The sequence below is a fragment of the Salvelinus fontinalis genome, chromosome 38 (assembly GCF_029448725.1).
Source record: "Salvelinus fontinalis isolate EN_2023a chromosome 38, ASM2944872v1, whole genome shotgun sequence".
Taxonomy (NCBI): Eukaryota; Metazoa; Chordata; class Actinopteri; order Salmoniformes; family Salmonidae; genus Salvelinus; species Salvelinus fontinalis.
Window position 1 is genome coordinate 5,643,370 of NC_074702.1, and position 23,322 is coordinate 5,666,691.

The 23,322-nt window shown below is 46.4% G+C and overlaps 2 protein-coding genes and 1 long non-coding RNA gene across 4 annotated transcripts in view; 2 read left to right on the forward strand and 1 right to left on the reverse strand.

The window, feature by feature from the left end:
- Positions 1-15,271, forward strand: part of LOC129837856 (serine/threonine-protein kinase 31-like) — a 36,326-nt gene extending 21,055 nt beyond the window's left edge. For both annotated transcript variants that reach the window (XM_055904332.1, XM_055904333.1), the window contains 13 exons: positions 19-201; positions 559-681; positions 1,012-1,131; positions 1,639-1,770; positions 5,316-5,417; positions 5,664-5,744; positions 5,957-6,082; positions 6,447-6,578; positions 8,341-8,427; positions 11,503-11,652; positions 14,088-14,219; positions 14,539-14,613; positions 14,789-15,271. In XM_055904332.1, the coding sequence (XP_055760307.1) occupies positions 19-201; positions 559-681; positions 1,012-1,131; positions 1,639-1,770; positions 5,316-5,417; positions 5,664-5,744; positions 5,957-6,082; positions 6,447-6,578; positions 8,341-8,427; positions 11,503-11,652; positions 14,088-14,219; positions 14,539-14,613; positions 14,789-14,890 (1,545 nt within the window). In that variant the 3' untranslated portion in view covers positions 14,891-15,271. The remainder of the gene's footprint in view (positions 1-18; positions 202-558; positions 682-1,011; positions 1,132-1,638; positions 1,771-5,315; positions 5,418-5,663; positions 5,745-5,956; positions 6,083-6,446; positions 6,579-8,340; positions 8,428-11,502; positions 11,653-14,087; positions 14,220-14,538; positions 14,614-14,788) is intronic.
- Positions 15,272-20,597: 5,326 nt separating this feature from the next.
- LOC129837423 (pro-neuropeptide Y-like) lies at positions 20,598-22,192 on the forward strand. Its single transcript, XM_055903574.1, has 4 exons — positions 20,598-20,695; positions 21,057-21,238; positions 21,522-21,611; positions 21,899-22,192. Exons 1-4 carry the CDS (start codon positions 20,621-20,623, stop codon positions 21,924-21,926), a joined length of 375 nt encoding a protein of 124 aa, XP_055759549.1. The 5' UTR covers positions 20,598-20,620; the 3' UTR covers positions 21,927-22,192.
- On the reverse strand, positions 20,951-21,583 carry LOC129837425 (uncharacterized). The gene is made up of 2 exons (XR_008756715.1): positions 21,511-21,583; positions 20,951-21,293 (listed from the first exon to the last, which is right to left on the reverse strand). It is a non-coding gene; the product is annotated as an uncharacterized LOC129837425 (long non-coding RNA).
- Positions 22,193-23,322: the final 1,130 nt, after the last annotated feature.

The following is a 23,322-nucleotide window of genomic DNA, read 5'->3' on the forward strand; positions in this document are numbered from 1 at the left end:
CATGTGTCCCTGTTACAGGAGGTGAGCTCTTCGCTGACTGCAGTGTTTGGTCCAGCCTCTATGGAGGGTGATGTTGGAGAGCAGGCCTTTGAGCAGTACTACCAGTGGAGGACTCAGAGGAGTCGGCTCACCAGCTCTGTCAGAGACGGGACGGACAAGGCCCTCAAGGCCCTGTGCACCTGGTCGGAGAACGTTGGCAAGGTACAGAATGACCCGGTACCGCTTTGGTTTGGGTGAACTGAGGACCTTTATAAAAGAGAGTCTGGGTTTATTTCTCCCAAGCTTTTGTGTGTACTGTGAAGGGTGGGAATGGGAAACAACTGTTCTCTTTACTAAATTGATTGAAGATATGCCCAGGGAAAATAATTTGACACATGTAATACTTCTCCAGCGGTCTTCCTGGGTATGGAACTGTACACTTTGGGCTGGTTTCCCAGACACAGATTAAGCATAGTCGTGGACTAAGAAACATGTTCAATCAAGTTTCTCCATTGAAAAGGTTTTTTAGTTAAGCATTGTGCTTGTCTGGGAAATCCTAACCCTCCATTGTCCCTTCAGTTGTTCTGCCTGTCAGCTAACACAGTGGTGGGAGTGAATGACGTAGTGGACGGAGGGAATGAGCTGCTGAAGCAGGCAGAGATCAACGTGGCCAAGGAGCTGGACTCTCCCCTGTCAGTCGGGGTGAGTTGGTCTGCGTCCCAAATGGCACCCTATTCCCTTTGTATAGTTCACTACTTTTGACCAGGGCCCATATTTCATCTGTCCACCCCTGCATGTCAGTGAGTCTTATGGTGCTGTGAAGACAACTGGGGAACATGACGTCAGTGATCTTCAGGTCGGAAAGTTGGAGCTTTAGAACGATGGCAGAGTTTCCTGACTTGGAATTCTGAGTTGGATGACCGTTCAAAACGACTAGCTCGCCCCGCCCCCCCCCCCCCTTTATTTTGAACACGGCATTACCTCATCGTGTTGTTTACTCTGTTGTTGTTGACTTATTTGTTTACTCAACAGGAGCAGAACAACCACGAGACCAAGGCAGTGTCCAACGCTTTCTACAAAGTCATGCAGCACATTCAGAGTGAGCAGAGTCTGCTGAGTGACATTATGGAGAAATATCTGCTGAACACAAAGGTAAGAGAATTGTTTTAGATGTTTTAAAGTGTTTACTTACCAGATCTTCCAGAAATCAAGGTTGGAAGATTCCCAGAATTGTGAGGGAATATGCAGGAAATCCGGAATCATCCAACCAAGATTTCTGGAAAACCTCAAATGTTCCCTTAATGTTGCGACCCTAATCTGAGTAGATCTTGCTGTTTGTCTTTAACCATATAACTTCTCTTTCTGCTGTGTCAGAACACTAGCAGTCTGGAGATGTGCTTTTATCACGCTCAAACTCATGTTTTCTCCTATATCAAGGATGTTCTATTCAGTTTGTGTTCCATTCAGTTTGTGTTCCATTCAGTTTGTGTTCTATTTAGTTTGTGTTCTATTTAGTTTGTGTTCTATTTAGTTTGTGTTCTATTTAGTTTGTGTTCCATTCAGTTTGTGTTCCATTCAGTTTGTGTTCTATTTAGTTTGTGTTCTATTTAGTTTGTGTTCCATTCAGTTTGTGTTCCATTCAGTTTGTGTTCCATTCAGTTTAAGGGTGAGATGCTACAGTGGCAGAATGCTAGCCCGACTCCAGACGCTCTGTTCTCTGTGAAGAAACGTATCCGCAGCCTGAGGGCTCAGCTGAGGTGGAGACAGGTGGAGGAGGCCAGTCTGGAGGAGGTGAGAGACTAGGAAGTCTATTTAGTGCACTACTTTTGACCATGGCCCTCATAAATCAAGCTGCAGTGGCAGTTGTACAGATAACTCATCCAAAGGGCTTTGACTTGTCAAACAGGGCAGAAAGCTAACACAATATGATGCCCCGTTTCCTTATTAATTCAGCCATTTACTTCGATAACTAGCTAGTTAAACTTAAGGGTCACCCTAATGCAGATTTCTATGCTTTAAACGCAGGGAAAATAAATCTACATCTCATAAGAAATATCTTGCTGCGACTTGTAAACGCAGATCTAAAATGCTTATTGTAATTTCTGTTCGGCATCAAACTAATTTCGTTCTTCAGTTGCTCTTCCCCACTCAGATGGGGAAGAGACAGCGCTCTGACTGATGTGGAGCTACTGTTCTCCATCATTCTATCAGCAGACAGCACTCTGACTGACGTGGAGCTACTGTTCTCCATCATTCTATCAGCAGACAGCACTCTGACTGATGTGTAGCTACTGTTCTCCATCATTCTATCAGCAGACAGCGCTCTGACTGACGTGGAGCTACTGTTCTCCATCATTCTATCAGCAGACAGCGCTCTGACTGATGTGGAGCTACTGTTCTCCATCATTCTATCAGCAGACAGCACTCTGACTGATGTGTAGCTACTGTTCTCCATCATTCTATCAGCAGACAGCGCTCTGACTGACGTGGAGCTACTGTTCTCCATCATTCTATCAGCAGACAGCGCTCTGACTGATGTGGAGCTACTGTTCTCCATCATTCTATCAGCAGACAGCGCTCTGATGTGGAGCTACTGTTCTCCATCATTCTATCAGCAGACAGCGCTCTGACTGACGTGGAGCTACTGTTCTCCATCATTCTATCAGCAGACAGCACTCTGACTGATGTGGAGCTACTGTTCTCCATCATTCTATCAGCAGACAGCGCTCTGACTGACGTGGAGCTACTGTTCTCCATCATTCTATCAGCAGACAGCACTCTGACTGATGTGGAGCTACTGTTCTCCATCATTCTATCAGCAGACAGCACTCTGACTGATGTGGAGCTACTGTTCTCCATCATTCTATCAGCAGACAGCGCTCTGACTGATGTGGAGCTACTGTTCTCCATCATTCTATCAGCAGACAGCGCTCTGACTGATGTGGAGCTACTGTTCTCCATCATTCTATCAGCAGACAGCACTCTGACTGATGTGGAGCTACTGTTCTCCATCATTCTATCAGCAGACAGCACTCTGACTGATGTGGAGCTACTGTTCTCCATCATTCTATCAGCAGACAGCGCTCTGACTGATGTGGAGCTACTGTTCTCCATCATTCTATCAGCAGACAGCACTCTGACTGATGTGGAGCTACTTTTCTCAGTGTCACCAGCCTATTTTTCACCATTTAAAATGCAAGATTAACTTTAAACAAAACATCAGGACATTTAGCTGGCTACATTCTCTCTATGATAAACATTAGAAATATGATGGCCCTGCATCGCTTTAGCAACAACAAAAAAGACCTTGCTTTTTCATTGTAAGCTCATTTACTTGTGTGTCTGCCAGTGAAATAGTGTTGCACTTCTGTTGTAAATGAAGCTATTTTCTGATGAATGTGTTGCACTAATGTATTTTCTGTGAAGGAAACTATAGTTGCACGCCTCTGATCACTATTGAAGCAAAAGAAAAGAAGACTTTCTATATAAAACGTGACCCCTGTCAACACACAGCTGGACTCACCTGCTCCCGCTTTCTCCTGTTGTGCTATTTACAACACACAGCTGGACTCACCTGCTCCCGCTTTCTCCTGTTGTGCTATTTACTACACACAGCTGGACTCAACTGCTCCCGCTTTCTCCTGTTGTGCTATTTACAACACACAGCTGGACTCACCTGCTTCCGCTTTCTCCTGTTGTGCTATTTACTACACACAGCTGGACTCACCTGCTCCCGCTTTCTCCTGTTGTGCTATTTACTACACACAGCTGGACTCACCTGCTCCCGCTTTCTCCTGTTGTGCTATTTACTACACACAGCTGGACTCACCTGCTCCCGCTTTCTCCTGTTGTGCTATTTACTACACACAGCTGGACTCACCTGCTCCCGCTTTCTCCTGTTGTGCTATTTACAACACACAGCTGGACTCAACTGCTCCCGCTTTCTCCTGTTGTGCTATTTACTACACACAGCTGGACTCACCTGCTCCCGCTTTCTCCTGTTGTGCTATTTACTACACACAGCTGGACTCACCTGCTCCCGCTTTCTCCTGTTGTGCTATTTACAACACACAGCTGGACTCACCTGCTCCCGCTTTCTCCTGTTGTGCTATTTACAACACACAGCTGGACTCACCTGCTCCCGCTTTCTCCTGTTGTGCTATTTACTACACACAGCTGGACTCACCTGCTCCCGCTTTCTCCTGTTGTGCTATTTACAACACACAGCTGGACTCACCTGCTCCCGCTTTCTCCTGTTGTGCTATTTACAATACACAGCTGGACCCACCTGCTCCCGCTTTCTCCTGTTGTGCTATTTACAATACACAGCTGGACTCACCTGCTCCCGCTTTCTCCTGTTGTGCTATTTACAACACACAGCTGGACTCACCTGCTCCCGCTTTCTCCTGTTGTGCTATTTACTACACACAGCTGGACTCACCTGCTCCCGCTTTCTCCTGTTGTGCTATTTACAACACACAGCTGGACTCACCTGCTCCCGCTTTCTCCTGTTGTGCTATTTACAATACACAGCTGGACCCACCTGCTCCCGCTTTCTCCTGTTGTGCTATTTACAATACACAGCTGGACTCACCTGCTCCCGCTTTCTCCTGTTGTGCTATTTACAACACACAGCTGGACTCACCTGCTCCCGCTTTCTCCTGTTGTGCTATTTACAATACACAGCTGGACCCACCTGCTCCCGCTTTCTCCTGTTGTGCTATTTACAATACACAGCTGGACTCACCTGCTCCCGCTTTCTCCTGTTGTGCTATTTACAATACACAGCTGGACTCAACTGTTCTGGGGAACTACGGTGAGCTTCATAATGTGACAGGGGAAATGATCAACGCCATCTGCTTTATCTCCTAACGTATTGCACAAGTTGACTGCAGGTATTTATTTAAGTAGCTACAAATATAGAAATGTATTGAAACACTTCAACTCCCAGTAAATAACATCGTCCTATCACTAAAATATGTACAAAAGCACAGACTTTGACCAGACTGCTCTGCACTAATACTATGGCTAAACATGCTGTAGATGACAAGTGGAGACATGGAGAATAGTTCTGTATTGAACCCCCCCCCCCCCCAAATAGTTTAAACGGCATTGAAAAACCAATCTGTGGCCATTTCCAAATACCCCGGTATAGGATGCCCCTATAGGATGCCGCTTGGAACACAGTCCCAGAACAGCAGGCTTGTCTGCCGAGGATACCCAGCTCATGTGCTCAATTTGTACAGTTATAATGGCCGAATGATTTCCTGTGAATGCAGTAGTGAGTAGAGTGGTAATATAGGAAAGGGAGGTTTATTAATGGTTTCTCCTGTCAGGCTGAAGATTTTGACCTAACAGAGATTCTGAAGAAGAAGGAAGAGATCGCTGTGACCAGAAACACTCTTTTCCAAGAAATCGGTCAAGAAAGAAAAGAATATGTACGTTACATGTTCCAACATCTTTCTATCATTGTAATTCTGTCATTTATATGTTCTGTCATTGTAATTCTGTCATTTTATATGTTCTGTCATTGTAATTCTGTCATTTATGTGTTCTGTCATTCTTATTCTGTCATTTATATGTTCTGTCATTGTAATTCTGTGTTCCAACTAAGTCCGGGAACACTTCCACAATGTGTCAGTTCCAGTCATCACACCCCTCCCTAATAGCTGTTTGTGTTGTAGATGAAGCTCAGTGCTCTGGCTGAAGGCTGGTGTCCTGAGCTCCCCCTGCTCTACCCTGAGGCAGACATCCACAGCCACATGGTGAGACACAACCTGAGTCCTGACTGATCCAACTATACCTCTGTACAAGACCATATGGAAAACAGGACATGGTCACATTGTGCTGCAGTACTATCCCCTAGTGGAAATCTGTGAATGTATTATTTCAGTGTGTGTTCCTAATTACCATGTTCTCATCATGTATGTATTATTAGCAGCACCTACGTATTTCACAGATGTGTGTGTGTGTGCAGAGCTCTGGAGGTCTGGTGGTGAAGAGTCTGGACAGGGACATGTTTGACGCTGAGCCCATGAAGGAGCTGAGTGGACGCAGGCCTCTGGTCTGTACTGAGTTCCAGGGACAGAGGGTCATACTCAAGGTAACCCCTTTTTCAAACCCCTTTTTAGGGTTACGTCCAAAATAGGACCCTATTCTCTATATAGTGCACTACTTTTGACTAGGGGCCCATAGAGCTCTGGTTAAAAGTAGTGCACTATATAGGGTGCCATGTGGGAGTGAACCTTACAGGTTAAAAACATTGTGTAAATGTGGAACTCTGTCAGGACCAAATGTGAGCAAACATTTTGAAGCAGAATGATTGTTCTTTTTGAACATGTTCAGGTATTACTGCTCCTGTTTAAAGACGTGTTGATCACGTTCAGTGCCAACTGAGAGACCCTGGTCTTTTGACAGAGGTTTAGTTGTTATCCTTATAGGTGGTTTGTGTCTGGGTTCCCTGTCAGGGTTACACGGTGAATGAGGAGGCAGAGGCCAGAGTGCTGGAGAAAACCTCCCAGTTTCACAGAACCAGGAAGCAGCGGGAGAGTCAGACTGACGCTGGAATACTCCCTCTTCTGGCACTGTTCTTTGGCAAGGTACTGCTCACTAAGCTTCCCTGTCTCGACCCAGTCACTCAGCTTCCCTGTCTCGACCCAGTCACTCAGCTTCCCTGTCTCGACCCAGTCACTCAGCTTCCCTGTCTCGACCCAGTCACTCAGCTTCCCTGTCTCGACCCAGTCACTCAGCTTCCCTGTCTCGACCCAGTCACTCAGCTTCCCTGTCTCGACCCAGTCACTCAGCTTCCCTGTCTCGACCCAGTCACTCAGCTTCCCTGCCTCGACCCAGTCACTCAGCTTCCCTGCCCCGACCCAGTCACTCAGCTTCCCTGCCCCGACCCAGTCACTCAGCTTCCCTGCCCCGACCCAGTCACTCAGCTTCCCTGCCCCGACCCAGTCACTCAGCTTCCCTGCCCCGACCCAGTCACTCAGCTTCCCTGCCCCGACCCAGTCACTCAGCTTCCCTGCCCCGACCCAGTCACTCAGCTTCCCTGCCCCGACCCAGTCACTCAGCTTCCCTGCCCCGACCCAGTCACTCAGCTTCCCTGCCCCGACCCAGTCACTCAGCTTCCCTGCCCCGACCCAGTCACTCAGCTTCCCTGCCCCGACCCAGTCACTCAGCTTCCCTGCCCCGACCCAGTCACTCAGCTTCCCTGCCCCGACCCAGTCACTCAGCTTCCCTGCCCCGACCCAGTCACTCAGCTTCCCTGCCCCGACCCAGTCACTCAGCTTCCCTGCCCCGACCCAGTCACTCAGCTTCCCTGCCCCGACCCAGTCACTCAGCTTCCCTGCCCCGACCCAGTCACTCAGCTTCCCTGCCCCGACCCAGTCACTCAGCTTCCCTGCCCCGACCCAGTCACTCAGCTTCCCTGCCCCGACCCAGTCACTCAGCTTCCCTGCCCCGACCCAGTCACTCAGCTTCCCTGCCTCGACCCAGTCACTCAGCTTCCCTGCCTCGACCCAGTCACTCAGCTTCATATGTGTTCCTGTCTTACAAGCCACATGTTTCATGATCTGAGGAACTTGACTTAGACTTAAAGCCAATTTATGCTTGATCTGAAAATGCGGTCTGAGGCTTCATATGGAGGGTGTGATGCAATTGCGGAGTCTCCTGAGGCGTGCAGAGGCCAAGTCCAGCTCCGTACCGGAGTCTCCTGAGGCGTGCAGAGGCCAAGTCCAGCTCCGTACCGGAGTCTCCTGAGGCGTGCAGAGGCCAAGTCCAGCTCCGTACCGGAGTCTCCTGAGGCGTGCAGAGGCCAAGTCCAGCTCCGTACCGGAGTCTCCTGAGGCGTGCAGAGGCCAAGTCCAGCTCCGTACCGGAGTCTCCTGAGGCGTGCAGAGGCCAAGTCCAGCTCCGTACCGGAGTCTCCTGAGGCGTGCAGAGGCCAAGTCCAGCTCCGTACCGGAGTCTCCTGAGGCGTGCAGAGGCCAAGTCCAGCTCCGTACCGGAGTCTCCTGAGGCGTGCAGAGGCCAAGTCCAGCTCCGTACCGCATCGCCGGGAGCCTCCCAAATGTTGTAACAATGCAGAGGGCTCTGTTTAGCTCTGCGTTAACATGATTGGTCGACAGTGGGTGGGGGCGTTACGTCCTGTATAAACACACACACTTCCTTGACAACTTCCTTGACAACAGCTCTGCTCCCCTAAGCGTGGGAAGTATGAAAGCCCTGAAGTCTGTGGAGGCTACATCGTAGTAAATGTTACAGCCACTTCAGATGTCTGATTGACCAGGCAGAACCTTTTAGAGGTCATGTTCTCCATTTGTCATGATGTATGTTTTACGATGACCCCTTCTCTTTCAGTCAGACCCTCTTGCCTATGTGATGGTGCCTTACTTCCCCAATGGAAGTCTCTGGGCTGTTCAGGCTGACAAACCCCTAACTGCCACAGTGAGTTCTCTCGGCTACCGTCCTCATATTTCACGTTTACAGTTACAAAACTCTCCCAAAATTCCCAGGTTTCCATAAATCTTGGTTGGAGGATTCCTGGATTTCCCTTCTTCCAACAGAGTTTTCTGGAAAAATCGGGCAATTTTGGAACCTTATTCACATGTCCTTGTTTTGTAGTAGTATAACACATTGACCTACTGTCCTGTCTCTCCCATCAGGAGACTGTAGTAGTATAACACATTGACCTACTGTCCCGTCTCCCCCATCAGGAGACTGTAGTAGTATAACACATTAACCTACTGTCCTGTCTCTCCCATCAGGAGACTGTAGTAGTATAACACATTGACCTACTGTCCTGTCTCTCCCATCAGGAGACTGTAGTAGTATAACACATTGACCTACTGTCCTGTCTCTCCCATCAGGAGACTGGTAGTATAACACATTAACCTACTGTCCTGTCTCTCCCATCAGGAGACTGTAGTAGTATAACACATTGACCTACTGTCCTGTCTCTCCCATCAGGAGACTGTAGTAGTATAACACATTAACCTACTGTCCTGTCTCTCCCATCAGGAGACTGTAGTAGTATAACACATTGACCTACTGTCCTGTCTCTCCCATCAGGAGACTGTAGTATAACACATTGACCTACTGTCCTGTCTCTCCCATCAGGAGACTGTAGTAGTATAACACATTGACCTACTGTCCTGTCTCTCCCGTCAGGAGACTGGTAGTATAACACATTGACCTACTGTCCTGTCTCTCCCATCAGGAGACTGTAGTAGTATAACACATTGACCTACTGTCCTGTCTCTCCCATCAGGAGACTGGTAGTAGTATAACACATTGACCTACTGTCTTGTCTCTCCCATCAGGAGACTGTAGTAGTATAACACATTGACCTACTGTCCTGTCTCTCCCATCAGGAGACTGTAGTAGTATAACACATTGACCTACTGTCCTGTCTCTCCCGTCAGGAGACTGGTAGTATAACACATTGACCTACTGTCCTGTCTCTCCCATCAGGAGACTGTAGTAGTATAACACATTGACCTACTGTCCTGTCTCTCCCATCAGGAGACTGTAGTATAACACATTGACCTACTGTCCTGTCTCTCCCATCAGGAGACTGTAGTAGTATAACACATTGACCTACTGTCCTGTCTCTCCCATCAGGAGACTGGTAGTATAACACATTGACCTACTGTCCTGTCTCTCCCATCAGGAGACTGGTAGTATAACACATTGACCTACTGTCCCGTCTCCCCCATCAGGAGACTGGTAGTATAACACATTGACCTACTGTCCTGTCTCTCCCATCAGGAGACTGTAGTAGTATAATACATTGACCTACTGTCCTGTCTCTCCCATCAGGAGACTGGTAGTATAACACATTGACCTACTGTCCTGTCTCTCCCATCAGGAGACTGTAGTAGTATAACACATTGACCTACTGTCCTGTCTCTCCCATCAGGAGACTGTAGTAGTATAACATATTGACCTACTGTCCTGTCTCTCCCATCAGGAGACTGTAGTATAACACATTGACCTACTGTCCTGTCTCTCCCATCAGGAGACTGTAGTAGTATAACACATTGACCTACTGTCCTGTCTCTCCCATCAGGAGACTGTAGTAGTATAACACATTGACCTACTGTCCTGTCTCTCCCATCAGGAGACTGTAGTAGTATAACATATTGACCTACTGTCCTGTCTCTCCCATCAGGAGACTGTAGTATAACACATTGACCTACTGTCCTGTCTCTCCCATCAGGAGACTGTAGTAGTATAACACATTGACCTACTGTCCTGTCTCTCCCATCAGGAGACTGGTAGTATAACACATTGACCTACTGTCCTGTCTCTCCCATCAGGAGACTGGTAGTATAACACATTGACCTACTGTCCCGTCTCCCCCATCAGGAGACTGGTAGTATAACACATTGACCTACTGTCCTGTCTCTCCCATCAGGAGACTGGTAGTAGTATAACACATTGACCTACTGTCCTGTCTCTCCCATCAGGAGACTGGTAGTATAACACATTGACCTACTGTCCTGTCTCTCCCATCAGGAGACTGTAGTAGTATAACACATTGACCTACTGTCCTGTCTCTCCCATCAGGAGACTGGTAGTATAACACATTGACCTACTGTCCTGTCTCTCCCGTCAGGAGACTGGTAGTATAACACATTAACCTACTGTCCTGTCTCTCCCATCAGGAGACTGGTAGTATAACACATTGACCTACTGTCCTGTCTCTCCCATCAGGAGACTGGTAGTATAACACATTGACCTACTGTCCTGTCTCTCCCATCAGGAGACTGTAGTAGTATAACACATTGACCTACTGTCCTGTCTCTCCCATCAGGAGACTGGTAGTATAACACATTGACCTACTGTCCTGTCTCTCCCGTCAGGAGACTGTAGTAGTATAACACATTGACCTACTGTCCTGTCTCTCCCATCAGGAGACTGTAGTAGTATAACACATTGACCTACTGTCTTGTCTCCCCCATCAGGAGACTGTAGTAGTATAACACATTGACCTACTGTCTTGTCTCTCCCATCAGGAGACTGGTAGTATAACACATTGACCTACTGTCCTGTCTCTCCCGTCAGGAGACTGGTAGTATAACACATTGACCTACTGTCCTGTCTCTCCCATCAGGAGACTGTAGTAGTATAACACATTGACCTACTGTCCTGTCTCTCCCATCAGGAGACTGGTAGTATAACACATTGACCTACTGTCTTGTCTCTCCCATCAGGAGACTGTAGTAGTATAACACATTGACCTACTGTCCTGTCTCTCCCATCAGGAGACTGTAGTAGTATAACACATTGACCTACTGTCCTGTCTCTCCCATCAGGAGACTGTAGTAGTATAACACATTGACCTACTGTCCTGTCTCTCCCATCAGGAGACTGTAGTAGTATAACACATTGACCTACTGTCTTGTCTCCCCCATCAGGAGACTGTAGTAGTATAACACATTGACCTACTGTCCTGTCTCTCCCATCAGGAGACTGGTAGTATAACACATTGACCTACTGTCCTGTCTCTCCCACCAGGAGACTGTGAAGGTGATGAGAGGCGTGGCCAGGGGCCTCCAGGCCCTCCACGCTGCAGGCGTCACCCATGCCTCCCTCAACGCCAACAACGTCTTCGTCCTCCACCGACAACAAGGCATGGTGGGAGACTACGACTTCATAAAGACTCCTGTGAGTAGCCTGTCCTCAATCCTAACTTGGAGGCGAAAGAAACGCACACCTGTTTAGGCGAGGTGCTGGCCAGCGGAGTAGAACACCTGTTTAGGAGAGGTGCTGGCCAGCGTAGTAGAACACCTGTTTAGGAGAGGTGCTGGCCAGCGGAGTAGAACACCTGTTTAGGAGAGGTGCCGGCCAGCGGAGTAGAACACCTGTTTAGGAGAGGTGCCGGCTAGCGGAGTAGAACACCTGTTTAGGAGAGGTGCTGGCTAGCGGAGTAGAACACCTGTTTAGACGAGGTGATGGCGAGCGGAGTAGAACACCTGTTTAGGAGAGGTGATGGCTAGCGGAGTAGAACACCTGTTTAGGAGAGTAGAACACCTGTTTAGGAGAGTAGAACACCTGTTTAGGAGAGGTGCTGGCTAGCGGAGTAGAACACCTGTTTAGGAGAGGTGCTGGCCAGCGGAGTAGAACACCTGTTTAGGAGAGGTGCTGGCCAGCGGAGTAGAACACCTGTTTAGGAGAGGTGCCGGCTAGCGGAGTAGAACACCTGTTTAGGAGAGGTGCTGGCTAGCGGAGTAGAACACCTGTTTAGGAGAGGTGCCGGCTAGCGGAGTAGAACACCTGTTTAGACGAGGTGCTGGCTAGCGGAGTAGAACACCTGTTTAGGAGAGTAGAACACCTGTTTAGGAGAGTAGAACACCTGTTTAGGAGAGGTGCTGGCTAGCGGAGTAGAACACCTGTTTAGGAGAGGTGCTGGCCAGCGGAGTAGAACACCTGTTTAGGAGAGGTGCTGGCCAGCGGAGTAGAACACCTGTTTAGGAGAGGTGCTGGCCAGCGGAGTAGAACACCTGTTTAGGAGAGGTGCTGGCCAGCGGAGTAGAACACCTGTTTAGGAGAGGTGCTGGCCAGCGGAGTAGAACACCTGTTTAGGAGAGGTGCTGGCCAGCGGAGTAGAACACCTGTTTAGGAGAGGTGCTGGCCAGCGGAGTAGAACACCTGTTTAGGAGAGGTGCTGGCTAGCGGAGTAGAACACCTGTTTAGGAGAGGTGCTGGCTAGCGGAGTAGAACACCTGTTTAGACGAGGTGATGGCGAGCGGAGTAGAACACCTGTTTAGGAGAGGTGATGCCTGGCGGAGTAGAACACCTGTTTAGGAGAGTAGAACACCTGTTTAGGAGAGGTGCTGGCTAGCGGAGTAGAACACCTGTTTAGGAGAGGTGCTGGCTAGCGGAGTAGAACACCTGTTTAGCAGAGTAGAACACCTGTTTAGGAGAGGTGCCGGCTAGCGGAGTAGAACACCTGTTTAGGAGAGGTGCTGGCTAGCGGAGTAGAACACCTGTTTAGACGAGGTGATGGCTAGCGGAGTAGAACACCTGTTTAGGAGAGGTGATGGCTAGCGGAGTAGAACACCTGTTTAGCAGAGTAGAACACCTGTTTAGGAGAGGTGATGGCTAGCGGAGTAGAACACCTGTTTAGGAGAGGTGATGGCTAGCGGAGTAGGACACCTGTTTAGGAGAGGTGATGGCTAGCGGAGTAGAACACCTGTTTAGGAGAGATGCCGGCTAGCGGAGTAGAACACCTGTTTAGGAGAGGTGCCGGCCAGCAGAGTAGAACACCTGTTTAGGAGAGGTGCTGGCTAGCGGAGTAGAACACCTGTCTAGGAGAGGTGCTGGCTAGCGGAGTAGAACACCTGTCTAGGAGAGGTGCTGGCTAGCGGAGTAGAACACCTGTTTAGGAGAGGTGCTGGCTAGCGGAGTAGAACACCTGTTTAGGAGAGGTGCCGGCCAGCGGAGTAGAACACCTGTTTAGGAGGGGTGCCGGCCAGCGGAGTAGAACACCTGTTTAGGAGAGGTGCTGGCCAGCGGAGTAGAACACCTGTTTAGGAGAGGTGCTGGCCAGCGGAGTAGAACACCTGTTTAGGAGAGGTGCTGGCTAGCGGAGTAGAACACCTGTTTAGGAGAGGTGCTGGCTAGCGGAGTAGAACACCTGTTTAGGCGAGGTGCTGGCCAGCGGAGTAGAACACCTGTTTAGGAGAGGTGCTGGCTAGCGGAGTAGAACACTTGAAAATTTAAAGGAGCCGTACACTCTAGGAGCTCAGATGTAATAACCTAATAACCAACGTTTCAACAGACAAGCTGTCTTCATCAGGGTATAATGACAGACACTGCGGGGTGACTAGTTTATATAGTGTCAAAGGACACACACACAGGTGTTTGTAATCATGGCCGGGTGTGGCCTGATATCATTGGTTAATTCTCAGATATAAAAATAACATACCAAAAACATGAATGGACAGCATAACTTACCACATCTCTCTCATCAAACAAAAACAACTGTTTCCCCCTCCATTTTAAATACACTATCTCATGTACCTTGGTTTCTTTTACACTTGTCTGAATGAGCACCACGTATGGTTGTTTCATGGTTGTACGTACCATGTTGGTTCCAGGTACAGAGGGCATTGGACAGTGGGATGGTGGCCGGGTCTATCAGCCTGGTGGCCCCAGAGCTCCGCCAGACACGAGGCACACCTCCTACTCCAGCCTGTGACATGTACTCCTACGGCTGCCTGCTGTTCTGGGTAAAATACCTTCATGTTGCCCTCTCTGTAGATCAGCCCAGGTCTCTGTATAACACAAGATGGATGGCTCTATAGTCCATGGTCAAGCAGCTTTGGGACAGAGTGGAATACAGCAGGAATTGATATGTATTTTAAGGGGTTTCAGGGAAACTCTGACATGTCAGACAGGAGAAATCATTAGCAAAAGTTAATGATAACATTGAATATTGATCCGGAGAAACTCTAGGAGATGTGAACAATAGACTTGTTGAAAATAAGCGCTCAGTAAGCAGTTGGGGCAGTTGGGGCCATGTTTTGTCATCAACACCTCTGTTTGTAGCTGCATGTCCCAGGGTTCAACGGGGATCTGGATAGTGGAAGAAGACTGGCCCTGGATATCAGCGGAGTGAAACTGGTCAGTAACCCTGATGGCCTTTTCATGCTTCAATTCATTTAGAATGCATTTGATTTTTGCTCCCAAAGTGCAGGTCAGTTTTAATTAGGAGAATAATACATGTCATTTTTAACACGCTTTCCATTGAAAGACAATCACAAAGTGCTAAAAGGAGGTTGTGTGTCCTCTTGGCCAGGAGACCAAACTCCAAGCCCTGCTGTCTAAGCTGCTGGTGTGTGTTGGAAGACTGACTGCTGCTGAGACCCTGGCTGATGACTACTTCCTGTCTGACCAGTAACCAGGCAACAAGGAGCTAGTACAGTAACCGGTACATACTGGGATAGTTCGGTTGACAGTTTTACTTTAATATTAGCCTGGGTAACGTCTGTTTAGCTAACATTCCACTCCATGACATGCCAAAGATGGTTTAGTATGTCAAGAAGTGGAATAATGGCTAAACAGACCAGTACCCAGAATACTTCAACAAAACATTGTAGTATTGATCTGCCAACATAAAAGCACAATATATTTGTCAGTCTGCTGATGTAAAAGCACAGTATCATGTTTAACTGTATATTATTTTCCTTTTTAAATGTTCTGTTCAGTAATTAGATGATGTTGGAGTACCCTGTTGCAGATGTCACTTTCTAGAGTAAATAAAGACACATTCTGAGATGGACCTGATCTGTATGAACCTGGTCTCATTTAGAACTCAAAAGGAACCACCACCAGTGTAACGGATGTGAAATGGCTAGCTAGTTAGCGGGTACGCGCTAGTAGCATTTCAATCAGTTACGTCACTTGCTCTGAGACATTAAGTAGGGTTGCCCCTTGCTCTGCAAGGGCCGCGGCTTTTGTGGAGCGATGGGTAACGATGCTTCGTGGGCGACCGTTGTTGATGTGTGCAGAAGGTCCCTGGTTCGCGCCCGTGTCAGGGCGAGGGGACGACGTAAAGTTATACTGTTACACCAGCACAATGCTTTCGGTTCTAAGAAGTTAGAGTTCTGCTGCTATGTACTCTTTAATACTAGTTCTGTGCTCTGTTGCTGACTGTCTCCTGACTTGCCTGATCGGGATGTTGTCAGCATCAATCTACTGTAAAATCTCTGAAAATCCCTTGAAACGCTCCCCTGACAAAATGGTTATCATTACATGTTTCTTGTGCTCCCTACGTGCCCCTATTTTACAGAACTGTGGGTTAATGGTTTTTTTTTGTGCTCCCTACGTGCCCCTATTTTACAGAACTGTGGGTTAATGGTGTTTTCTTGTGCTCCCTACGTGCCCCTATTTTACAGAACTGTGGGTTAATGGTTTTGAACTCTCCAAATGTCCTTTGATTTGGAGAGGTATTCATTAGAAGTTGTGTTTTTTTGGGGGTCTATTTTCCATCTGTCCAAACACAATGTTCATATTGTGTTTTTGCCTCATTCTCATCATTTAATTTCATATCCAAACTGCTGGAGTAAAAATACTACAGTTGTTTTGCTTCAATGCCTCATTCCATATGGAGCCAGATGTGTATGTGGGCTTGTCCTTATGTGGTGATGACTTCCTTAATCCTTGTTGTACTGCTGTCCATCTTCTGCCTGTCTGGGATGGTTACTTCCTTAATCCTTGTTGTTCTGCTGTCCATCTTCTGCCTGTCTGGGATGGTTACTTCCTTAATCCTTGTTGTTCTGATGAGGAACATCAGGCTTCCATGAGAGGACTACTGCTGCCCATCTTCTGCCTGTCTGGGATGGTTACTTCCTTAATCCTTGTTGTTCTGATGTGGAACATCAGGCTTCCATGAGAGAGGACTACTGCTGTCCATCTTCTGCCTTGCTGGGATGGTTACTTCCTTAATCCTTGTTGTTCTGATGTGGAACATCAGGCTTCCATGAGAGGACTACTGCTGCCCATCTTCTGCCTGTCTGGGAATGGTTTTCCATGACAGTTAATGGCTCATCAAATTGGGGAGGATCTGTAAGGGTGGTGTCACTGGTTTGAGAATGACCTGTCTGCGTTAGGGCTTGTGAGAGATTTACCCAGAGGTCTTCTTTTCCTTCAGGACTGTTGGTGGTCTATCCTTTGAGTAGACTTGCCTTGAAATTGATAGGTAAATTATTCATGAGAAATAATGGCTGTCCATCAGGAGCGGTTCTTTACAGAACCTTACCTAACTATAATTTGATGCCCTTTTGCCCAATGGGTGGCTGTTTGAATTGCTTGTATCTTATGTGCTAGAAGTCGCTATTTTACATATGGTCAACTTTGAACTTGTCCCAAGTAATGGCTGTTAGAGTTTAACAGATGCTCTTATCCAGAGCAATTAGGGTTAAGTTCCTTGCTCAAGGGTACATCAACAGATTTTTCACCTAGTCTGCTTAGAGATTTGAAATCCGGCGTTCTTTCGGGTTACTGGGCCAATGTTCTTAACCGCTAGGCTCCCTGCTGCCCTGTTGGTGTATGTAGGAGCCTCAGGACGTTGGTGTGATTCAGTGTTTGGAAGAGGCACTATGAAGATGCATCATTCTAATAAACTGCACTTTGTAATAGGAAGGGCTGATGGAGGAAGATGAGCAGACAGTTCATGTAAACACCACTTTTTACTGTTAGGACTTGTCTGCCTGTTTTAAAATACACTTCTCGTCCCCTTTAGTGTTTTAAACTAACATAAATACATTCTCAGACACCAGAACCACTGGGACATATTTGCCATAAACACATTTTAATGCAAACTGAACAAATCAACCATCAGTCGATTCAAGATCAGCATCAGCGGTTTCCTAGTGGGAAACCATGAAGAGCTTGTCAGGCCAGCAGTTATCTCAAAGTGGGCACTCTTTTTAAATGAAACGTTGAAACTATAAATCCTCTTCAAGCCATTGTCCCTGCCTGTACTCTGGCAGTTGTACAGCAATCACTCTTATGGACAGATCAATTTAGGTGACCAAGGGACTGGATGAAAATCATGCTGTGATCGTATCTGTGATCACTGTGACCTCACTCACACATGTACTCCTGATGCATTAGGTTACAACTCCGGTTACATACTAGAGAATATGATTCGCAGTGATGTCAATGTAATACTCTGCTATCCAGATTGGTGATAGAAAATAACATACAGTCTGGGGTATAGCTGTAGACAGACTTGCCATCAATCAAACGTATGTGACTTTTTACTATGCAAATTCTCTAAATAATGTTATGGTATGAACTGATGGGATCACTGGAAGTAATGAACCTGCTTTGCTGCTTTCTCTAGCTGCTTGGGGTACATCCAAAATGGCACCTTACATAGTGCACTACAATGGCACCCTATTCCCTACATAGTGCACTACAATGGGAATAGGGTGCTATTTGGGACGCTACCTTGGAGTTGATCCTCCCGCCGACACGTCCATCAATATTAACGGTCAATTATAATTACTGAAGACCACAAGGGCTAAGCTAACCTCTTCTTAATTGCTGAAGGCCACAAGGGCTGAGCAGCGGAACTCCTCTCCTGTCTGACTAGATGCAGGGAAGTCAGTCATGTGAGTGAAAAGATGGGAGAATGTTCTAGCTCAGGAAACGTATTATTGGTTTCTTCTGGGTTTTTTGCCGTATATTGATGACCAATAAGATACGTCTCTAAAGGATTGATCCACTGAATAGACTGGAGCCAATGATTATTACTTAGATTATTATAAAAGGCATGTACATACATTTCAGCTTTCTGTTTTTAATTAGTAAACTTTTCTAAAAACATAATTCCACTTTAACATCATGGGCTTGTGTGTGTGGATCAGCGACACAATCTAAATGTAATCCATTTTAAATTCGGGCTATAACACAAAATGTAGAAAAAGTGAAGACTTTTTGAAGTATTCAGTACATGCTATCTGAATTCAGACTTGAATCTGGGTCCATCCATCTTCCAGAGAGCCTTTCAATGGAAGCTCATTATTCAGACATGGACTTCCACTGGCATTGCTGATCATAACATAAATTGTAGTTGTCAGAGGTCGATGGCATGGTTGAGCAAAGTTTAGTGACTCATTGCAAAAATGTAGTTTCCTATCAATGTAATGCTCTTAACAAGTTTGTCTCTTCAAAGAGGATTATACTCAGCCTACAGTTGACAAATGATTTATTCCGTCTTTGACATTATTCAGATGTCCGTCCATACATTTGATTACACACCCAAATAAAAGGTGTAGAAGACAATGAGGCATTTCCTTACTTTAAATCTCAAAATGAAATCCAATATTGTTCATGTCAAACACTGATGACTAGTTAAGTAGGCATATACACTGCTCAAAAAAATAAAGGGAACACTAAAATAACATCCTAGATCTGAATGAATTAAATATTCTTATTAAATACTTTTTTCTTTACATAGTTGAATGTGCTGACAACAAAATCACACAAAAACTATCAATGGAAATCAAATTGATCAACCCATGGAGGTCTGGATTTGGAGTCACACTCAAAATTAAAGTGGAAAAGCACACTACAGGCTGATCCAACTTTGATGTAATGTCCTTAAAACAAGTCAAAATGAGGCTCAGTAGTGTGTGTGGCCTGTATGACCTCCCTACAACGCCTGGACATGCTCCTGATGAGGTGGCGGATGGTCTCCCGAGGGATCTCCACCCAGACCTGGACTAAAGCATCCGCCAACTCCTGGACAGTCTGTGGTGCAACGTGGCGTTGGTCGATGGAGCGAGACATGATGTCCCAGATGTGTTCAATTGGATTCAGGTCTGGGGAACGGGCGGGCCAGTCCATAGCATCAATGCCTTCCTCTTGCAGGAACTGCTGACACACTCCAGCCACATCAGGTCTAGCATTGTCTTGCATTAGGAGGAACCCAGGGCCAACCGCACCAGCATATGGTCTCACAAGGGGTCTGAGGATCTCATCTCGGTACCTAATGGCAGTCAGGCTACCTCTGGCGAGCACATGGAGGACTGTGCGGCCCCCCAAAGAAATGCCACCCCACACCATGACTGACCCAACGCCAAACCGGTCATGCTTGAGGATGTTGCAGGCAGCAGAACGTTCTCCACGGCGTCTCCAGAACCTGTCACGTCTGTCCCGTGCTCAGTGTGAACCTGCTTTCATCTGTGAAGAGCACAGGGCGCCAGTGGCGAATTTGCCAATCTTGGTGTTCTCTGGCAAATGCCAAACGTCCTGCACGGTGTTGGGCTGTAAGCACAACCCCCACCTGTGGACGTCGGGCCCTCATACCACCCTCATGGAGTTTGTTTCTGACCATTTGAGCAGACACATGCACATTTGTGGCCTGCTGGAGGTCATTTTGCCGGGCTCTGGCAGTGCTTCTCCTGCTCCTCTTTGCACAAAGGCGGAGGTAGCGGTCCTGCTGCTGGGTTGTTGCCCTCCTACGGCCTCCTCCACGTCTCCTGATGTACTGGCCTGTCTCCTGGTAGCGCCTCCATGCTCTGGACACTACGCTGACAGACACAGCAAACCTTCTTGCCACAGCTCGCATTGATGTGCCATCCTGGATGAGCTGCACTACCTGAGCCACTTGTGTGGGTTGTAGACTCTGTCTCATGCTACCACTAGAGTGAAAGCACCGCCAGCATTCAAAGTGACCAAAACATCAGCCAGGAAGCATAGGAACTGAGAAGTGGTCTGTGGTCACCATCTGCAGAACCACTCCTTTATTGGGGTTGTCTTGCTAATTGCCTATAATTTCCACCTGTTGTCTATTCCATTTGCACAACAGCATGTGAAATTTATTGTCAATCAGTGTTGCTTCCTAAGTGGACAGTTTGATTTCACAGAAGTGTGATTGACTTGGAGTTACATTGTTGTTTAAGTGTTCCCTTTATTTTTTTGAGCAGTGTATATATATATATATATATATCCTGGTTTAACGTTTGTCAAAGTGCTATTACCCATCCCTGAACTCTTTTCCTTGCAGTCTGAGGTGAACATTACTTATGTGTTCTTTTGGGCACCCTCCCCTCCCCTCCCCTCTCCTCTCCTCTCCTCCTCCAAATGCGCTCCATGCCACAGATATAAAACTCACAGGATGCTTGCTGTCAAAGACAGTTGCGAGCACAGAACAGTCATTCAACGAAACCATCTCCAGTCTTCACAAAATAAAGTGAGTAAAAAGCACTTTTCTGTCGCTGACTATTTGCCTTGTTCTAGGGTTCCAGGGTTTGGAATAGTTGCTCTTGATTGAATTACTAAAGAAAATATCTGTCCTCATGGAAAACCTTGTTTTCTGCACATTCATATTTTCAGAGTTGGTTAATATTTTTTCAGTTGGTTATTAAAGATGATGGATTATTGTTTTGGATAACAAGGTGTCGTTGGCTTTATGGTTAATGTATAAGTTATTACGCACAGTAGCAAATAAAAAATAATAGCATTTTATTGGCTCCATTATGAAATAAGGACAGGAGCACAGTCACAGTGCATTTGTTTTCTAGTTTGTTTCTCTGCGCTTCTGTGTGGTTTAGATGCGCCCTAATGCAGCGATGGTTCTGGGTATGCTGGCCGTGTACTTGCTGGTATGCATGTCCACTCTGGTGGACACGTATCCATCCAAACCCGTCATTCCCTTAGAAGATGCGCCTGTCGAGGAATTCGCCAAGTACTTCTCTGCACTCAGACACTACATCAACCAAATCACTCGACAGCGGTGAGTTCTTCATCTGCTGATGGGAAGATGCAGCATATGATGAAGATGTATTATTCTGGGTAAACAATGAAATGCATACATTAAACAAGATGTACATTTGATCCCAGAAGATAACACTTGAAAAACACTTATTTCCAAAGTGGTTCTGATGATAATGCTTCTGTTTTGTTACCTTTCACAAAATATCTGTATTTCATATATGGTTTAACTTTGAAGGAAGTAAAGGGTTGCAATAAATGTAAAAATCCTGTTGTCTTTGACTGTTTCTTTACCTCTCTCTCAGGTATGGGAAAAGATCCAGCCCTGATATGGTGTTCTCTGACCTGCTACAGAGGGAGAGCACAGAGAGCGTCCCAATAGCAAGCTATGGAAGGTGGGTGTAATAACATACCAAGGATACCGATATACCTGTCCTCAGAATGATCAGCTTTAGACATCTTTTTGGGGATGGGGATTAGTAGCCTAGATCTAATCCATTATTTTTGTTTTATGTAGTTTCATACTGTCAGATGCTGTTTCTCATTGTTTATTGATCCACTATAACCTATAGTATATTGTGCATTTGAGAGTAACAGACACGGCAATAGTCAGTTATTAGTCAATGGACCAACATAATAATGGCCCAACATAAATGAACACTTTGCTTGTTTCTCCTGACAGATATGAAGACCTACCGTTGTGGTGGTGAAGCCAGTGTATTACGGACTTCCATACCAGTCCCTTTCAACAAACCCACTGCCTGTTTGTCACAACACCACAACAACACCACACTGCCTGTTGGTCACCGACTCGACCTGGACTTTGATATCTGCAGCCTGCATGCAGCCACCCCTCTCTCTCTGTCATAGTGGAAGTGTCCTGTACATATGTTATTTTCTCCTTTTATGCATCACACTGTGTACTGTAAACCAAAATAAACATTTACTGGTTGGATTAAATCCATCATATAAAGTACCTTGGATCATTTGTTTTATAATGTGACTCTGTTTTAAGTATATAAACAAGAAAATCCTAGGACTCCAGAACCAGAAAGTAAGCAACGTGGTCTTCCTTAAAGAAAAACATTTCTAGTGTGTTTTTTTTTTTACACTTATTGGAGACTAGTTGTTCCTGCCACAACCAGGACCAGGACCGACACCTAGAACCACTGCTGCACAGGGTTCTCTTTGTTCCCACTGGTTTTACTAAGATATACTGCCCTCTTCTGGACTGGTATTAGTACTCTGACACCATTCTACTCCAACTTGGAATCTAGCCTTCAAAAAGCTGTCTGGCGTGAGAGGTGAGAATAACAATTGATTAATTCTGTCCATTATTTCAATGTGTAACATTGTTAACCTTTCACTGGTCTGTGTGGATTTTGATTGTGTACAATTGTTCTATGTAAAAGCACCTTGCCTAACGTGAAAACAGATTTAAGGTGTAGAATCATATTAAGTGGCCTGGGATCCCTATGGATCCCTGGTCAAAAGTAGTTCACTATGGAATAAGGTACAATTTGGGACACTGCCATGGTTACCTCCAAAGGGACATGTGATAATGAGATCTGGTGCATGAACCCAGTTACCTAATTTGTGTCCCAAATGGCACCCTCTAGTGCACTATCGCCTGGTAGGGTGCCACTTGGGACTAAGTCCTGTTTTAGACAGAAGATAGAACAGTCCCTGCATACTAATGGGTTCATTGTTCTAGAATGCTCAAATGTAACAAGCTTCTGTCCCAAATTGGCACACTATTCTCTATATTGTGGACTACTTTTGACCAGGGCTCTGGTCTAAAGTAGTGCACTATGTAGGGAATAGGGTGCCAATTTGAGACACACAATACAGTAGGATTCTTTACGTTGACGGCCAGATAATCATGTCAGGTCTATATGTAATGTCTTTGGCTGTACTGAATAAATAGGCTACTGCTGTCTCTGGCGTTTAATGCTTGTTATTTATTTCACGAGTATGAATGTGTAATAGTGGCTAGTTAGTTACACAACATGACTAGCCACTATTACACACTCATACTCTTGTGAAATAAATAACAAGCATTAAACACCAGAGACAGCAGTAGCCTAACTAACATAGGGCCTTTAC